The sequence below is a fragment of the Amaranthus tricolor genome, chromosome 7, assembly GCF_026212465.1.
Source record: "Amaranthus tricolor cultivar Red isolate AtriRed21 chromosome 7, ASM2621246v1, whole genome shotgun sequence".
Lineage (NCBI taxonomy): Eukaryota > Viridiplantae > Streptophyta > Magnoliopsida > Caryophyllales > Amaranthaceae > Amaranthus > Amaranthus tricolor.
The window spans coordinates 20,243,251-20,248,717 of NC_080053.1; the positions used below are offsets into that span (position 1 = coordinate 20,243,251).

At 30.3% G+C, this 5,467-nt stretch overlaps 1 protein-coding gene across 1 annotated transcript; it reads left to right on the forward strand.

Annotated features, from left to right (window-relative positions):
* The first annotated feature begins 1,619 nt into the window (after positions 1 to 1,619).
* LOC130818969 (60S ribosomal protein L36-2-like) lies at positions 1,620 to 3,566 on the forward strand. Its single transcript, XM_057685261.1, has 4 exons — positions 1,620 to 1,771; positions 2,810 to 2,914; positions 3,073 to 3,272; positions 3,361 to 3,566. Exons 2-4 carry the CDS (start codon positions 2,813 to 2,815, stop codon positions 3,389 to 3,391), a joined length of 333 nt encoding a protein of 110 aa, XP_057541244.1. The 5' UTR covers positions 1,620 to 1,771; positions 2,810 to 2,812; the 3' UTR covers positions 3,392 to 3,566.
* The last annotated feature ends 1,901 nt before the right edge of the window (positions 3,567 to 5,467 follow it).

Genomic DNA, 5,467 nt, shown 5'->3' on the forward strand with positions numbered 1-5,467 from the left:
CTTACATATATCAGTTGTCATTATTGTTGTAATCTTGTGATGTGTTATGATGGTAAAGCTATGAGGCTTAATTGAACTTGATTAAATAAGCATTAAGGTTATCAAGTATTTAGTAGCAGTAATGAACTTCTGCAAGTATTGAGAATGTAACTTAATGGCTTAGTAAAGGTCAATAATGAGTAATAACCTTCTATATTGTGCTTGATGATTATTTTGTAAGCATGATTTAACTATCGCATCATAAGCTTATTGAGAAAATTGTACTCGGCTTTATCGCTGACCGATTTAATCGGCTGTCATCCGTATTATGGATGACAGTATTTTGCAGGAAAAAAATTAGCTCAGGTTTCGATCCAGGCCGCAACTTTAATTATTCTATCGAGGACTTAGCTTTAATGATTTTACTTGATGACTATATTGTACTTATGTTCTTTTTTTATCGTATTTAAGTAAACCTTATTTTAAATTTTCTCAGTTGTAAGATTTTTTTACTTATGTTTTGAACGATTTTTAGTTCAAATGGTTTTTAGCAGTTCGGCGTTTTACACTTACGCATTATTTATCTTAAGTATAATTATTAATGTTAATTGTGTATCGAGAGTGCCGCTTCTGCTACAACAACCATTAATAATATTAACAATGCCAATTACCATTAACAAAGATAATAACGACCAGTATTTGCAACTAACAATCTTAACCAATACTAACAACTAATTGGATAAATTGCATAAAGAAGCAGCATTTTAGGGGAGAAAGAAAAAAGCCTATATTTGAAGCTAAACTTGAGAGTTCCATTGACATACTTATCCTTGATTTTAATAACTCTTATTGTACATTGTTGACCAACTTATAACTTTGATCACTATCATTAACAATGAATTAACCTAAACCATAGTCTTTAAACATGAGATCTTTATTTTAGGAATTTATTTAATAAAAACACTTATTTTTAAAATTTTAGTTTAAATTTTATTTATTTCAAAAGCTCATACATAGTTCATTTTAAACATAGTCCACATTAAGAGAAAAATTGAAAAAAATAATGTTTGTATTAATATTCGAAAATAAGTTTTGAAAAATTTTAATTTTTAAAATAAGTGTCTCAGTGTTAAAGACTAAGATTAAGACTTATTTGTTGTTAGTAACAGCAAATAAGAAAAGAACATGTTAAAAGGAAAAAATTACCACGATGTTGTTTGGTGCTACTAACAGCGAACAAAATAAAGACAATGTTATAACTTCTAAGAGTACAAATATAACAAAACAAATATTAGTTTGTTGTTGATAACATCGAAGTACAACAATGTTTTTGATTTATTTTTTTCTTTTATAAAAAATTTGATATTATATTTTTTTTGTTCGCTGTTACTGACAATAAACAAAGTCGTGATAATTTTTATACTTTTAACATGTTTGTTCGTCATTACTTATGTTCAAACACAAAGACTTATTTTAGAAATTAAAATTTCTTAAAGTTTATTTTAAAAATTATTTTTTGAAAAAACAATTTTATTCGATATTTCACATTAAGAGTCAAGTAGATAGCCTTTTTCCATCAAAACCCAATAACAAAATTACTTAACATTAATAAACCCTACTATACCATACATCATACAAACCCAATATCAACCGTCGATTCAAAAACATCCAACGGATGAAAGAAAAACCCTAACTACATCAAAACTATTAACACTTGCCACCTTTTCTCCTTCACGTTCTTTCTCATTTCAATCCCTCGTCCGCGAACCCTGAAATCGCCTCCATTTTCCAGGTAAATCTTTTCCCCTCTTCCTCCTTTGTTCTTTTAGATTGAACCAATTCATCTTTTTAATAGTACAATTAAATGATCAATTTACGCATTTTAATTTGATTTTGCTTAAATCCAATTACTTAATTCAGTATGGTATGAACGTTCCGCCTCTTTTGATGATTAATAAGGTAGTTTGCGTTTTGGTTGAATCTAGTAAAAATTTAAGGTGTTGAAAGCAAGTAGAAATTGTAATTTGGTAGTTTAAAGTGATGATGTTTATTTTGATTGATAGATTATAGTTGCAATTGCGGTAGGAATTGTGCGATTTTTTTCTTTCGTTCAATTCAATTTGTCATGCTGTTGTATATCCCTATGGTATGAATATGTTGAAACAGAGGTGAAGCCAGGACTCACTGTTAGGGCGCTAAGAATTTCATATTAACATCATAAAAAGATGCGGGTCAAAAATCTAGGGATTTGGGAAATTTTAGCAGAGGCCAACAAGTATTGTAATTCAAACAGAATCAATAATTTGTATCCTGTTTGATACCTCTACTTTTGTATTGAAGGCAAATGATATTTGGGATTGTGGTTGTAAAAGAGAAGTGTAAACTTGGTTTAAAGTGGAAAATGGGGTATTACTTTGATAGGGTGACTCCTCTGTGCTGCCTGGATATGTTTTTGGTGTTATAGTGCACTCTTGTTGATACAGGCATACGGAGAAGACACATTACTAGATTAATTTTCTGTGTTAAAGTGTGATGTATTTTTTAAAGGAAGGAATATTTTGAGTCTTTTAATATGCGTATGTTGATTGGGTCGATTCCTGTGCTTTCCCGTTGGTGTGTCTTGAACTTATTGTTGTTAGTCTGGTGGCATTTGTTAGAGTTGTAGTTGGACATTGTTCTTCTAATGTTGTTTTGCATGTGTAATGTTGTGTTGATAGATAGTCGGTATCTTTGGAAATGTGTTGCTGGGTTGTATCAAGTAGTGTCTTTTAAACGCAATTTATACAGTGCTGAATGCTGAATGCTGTGTATTTGGTGTGATTGCTCTCAGGTAATGGCTCCGAAACAGCCAAACACGGGCATTTTTGTTGGCCTGAATAAGGGTCACATTGTCACCAAAAAGGAGTTGGCTCCCAGGCCATCTGACAGAAAAGGGGTACGTTTTTATTTTCATTTCAAGCAATTGCATTTTGGAAGTTCAAATATGATTATCATGTTAGAGTGTTATTTTGAGGAGCGTTAATTTTCTGATTTATTGTTCAAAAACCATTCATCATGTTTATTTTATACTCCATGTTGTTTTCTTCTTTGCAGAAAACCAGTAAGAGAGTTCATTTTGTTAGGAGTCTGATCCGGGAGGTTGCTGGATTTGCTCCTTACGAGAAGAGAATCACTGAGCTGTTGAAGGTTGGCAAAGACAAGCGAGCTCTCAAGGTGGCGAAGAGAAAGCTTGGAACTCACAAGAGGGCAAAGAAGAAGAGAGAGGAGATGTCGAACGTACTCAGGAAGATGAGGTATGTTGCACTGTATGATTTTGTGTTACCCATATGGAAGATTATGTAGACAGTTTATAAACCATCAACATTTTCTTCATTTCTGCAGGTCAGCTGGAGGTGGAGAGAAAAAGAAGTGATTTTCTGCAGAGTAATTACTTTTACTTGAGAAATTTTTAGTTTTGAACTTGTAGCTGTGTGACTCCTTTTGCTTTACTAGACATTGGAAAATTGAATCAAAATTTTTCTGTCTTCATTAGAGTATTTGAATGCTTGCCAAGTTGAATCAACAATTTTGCAGCCTTTCCTATTTGATTTCCTTGATGTGCATTTTTTTACAATTCTACACTTCTATTGTAGTGTTTGAATGTGTTGAATATTTGAAATTTGAGCTTCTCCTGTGAGAGACTGGCTTTTGGTGAGACGGCCTTAAAATAAGTAGCGTATACGGTAGTAATTGTATTAATTTGGCTATTCAACTCATAGTTGGAAAACGTTTCACGGAGTGACCATCTTACACAATTTGGGTTGAAATTTAATGTTTTCACCAAATATGAGACCCATGGGCCTTGGTAATCCTCATTGTTTCATATAAAAGGAACTTGGAAGTTACTATTTTGGATGTTAGATGTGAGGAACATGTGCTTGCAAACAAATTTTTCCTCAAAGTAATGCCAAGTAACCTAAATTATCATTTTATGGTCGCTTCTTATTTGGTAGGAATTATTTTACAAGGACTAATTTGGTTGTAAAATTATTTTATATGGCAATGCATAATTTTATAATATAAATTATTTTAACCATTTAAAAGAATTTCAACACTATACATATTTTAGTTTTGTTGGAAAATTTAAATAACATGTTCTTAGAGTTTAATGTGTTATAGTTTTATTGAGATGAGTGGAATATTGAATTATGTGGTTATTTATTTTTTTTTAAGTATGCCATCTTTTGCAGACTTTTTAAAAATATCTACTAAAATTGCTCAATTTAGACTATTATAAATTAATAATTTATGGAGTATTAAATATTTCCTCTATTCTAAAATGTTTGTTATATTGCAATTACTGAAAATATTCATTTGTTCAGCTTATTATGTGTATTGGCTAACAATGGAACAATAATAGTAAAAAAAAATAAATATATGATTGTAATTTTTTCCTCCTTTTCTCACATCAATTTAAGCTTAGTCGCTTTTTTACTTTGTATGAAAAGTACAATTGTCAATTCGATTACCTTTTCAGTTAGGTTTTGGATGGAGTAAACACTTTGACGGTTTGACCTAGGTCTGTTTGGCTACAGGTAATATTTGGTGCGAGTCTATGTTTGATTAAATTTGATGTATGTTAAAAATGTTCAAATCGAATAAAGGTTAAAGATGGTCATGAGTTAGGTTTGGATTAGGTTTAACTGAATTTGAATTTAGACCTAGTCTTAATAATTTTTATGGACCCCTACTCAAACCTGTACAAAGACACCTTAGGGTCTGAGAAGTTTGGACTCGAAAACGCAAATTTATTGGACTGATGGATTTAGGGTTCTAAATGGGTTTTGATTATATTATCACGTACACAAACTTTTTTTACATTTCAAAGCGTTTATTAGCACTAAAATAGGTCTATGGATCCTATACAAGTCTAAATTAAGTCCAAATAAATATATGAAAGTAGGTTTAGAATGAATTTTGAAATGATTTTGTGTTATATAGGTCGACTCTAGAGCAAGTCAAATGTATTTGGGACGGGTCTACCGAATCTAGGTCTTAAATGGGTCCATAAAGTGGGTTTGGGCCGGGTTTAAGAAGGTGTTCTCTTATACTTATTTTTTTGACTTATTACTTATTCTTATTGGAATCAGATTAGATCAGACCAGATCAGAATTATTCAGATCAGATCAGAAAGTTTCAGATCAGACTAGACCAGATCAGACCAGACCAGATCAGATCAAACCATACCATTATTATTATTATTATTATTATTATTATTATTATTATTATTATTATTATTATTATTATTATAAATAATAATAATAATAATAATATAATAATATAATAATAATAATAATAATAATAATAATAATAATAATAATATTATTATTATTATTATTATTATTATTATTATTATTATTATTATTATTATTATTAATCATCGACACATATACATTAATGAAGTTAAGAAAGAGGTCCACCAGGAGTATAATTAGACACATATACATTG

Bases quoted from the DNA above. Each gene is read 5' to 3' on its own strand.
- LOC130818969 (XM_057685261.1), top strand. From the start codon at position 2,813: ATGGCTCCGAAACAGCCAAACACGGGCATTTTTGTTGGCCTGAATAAG. The intron at 2,915-3,072 runs GTACGTTTTTAT...TCTTCTTTGCAG, and splicing joins GGCCATCTGACAGAAAAGGG to AAAACCAGTAAGAGAGTTCA. The intron at 3,273-3,360 runs GTATGTTGCACT...TCATTTCTGCAG, and splicing joins AACGTACTCAGGAAGATGAG to GTCAGCTGGAGGTGGAGAGA.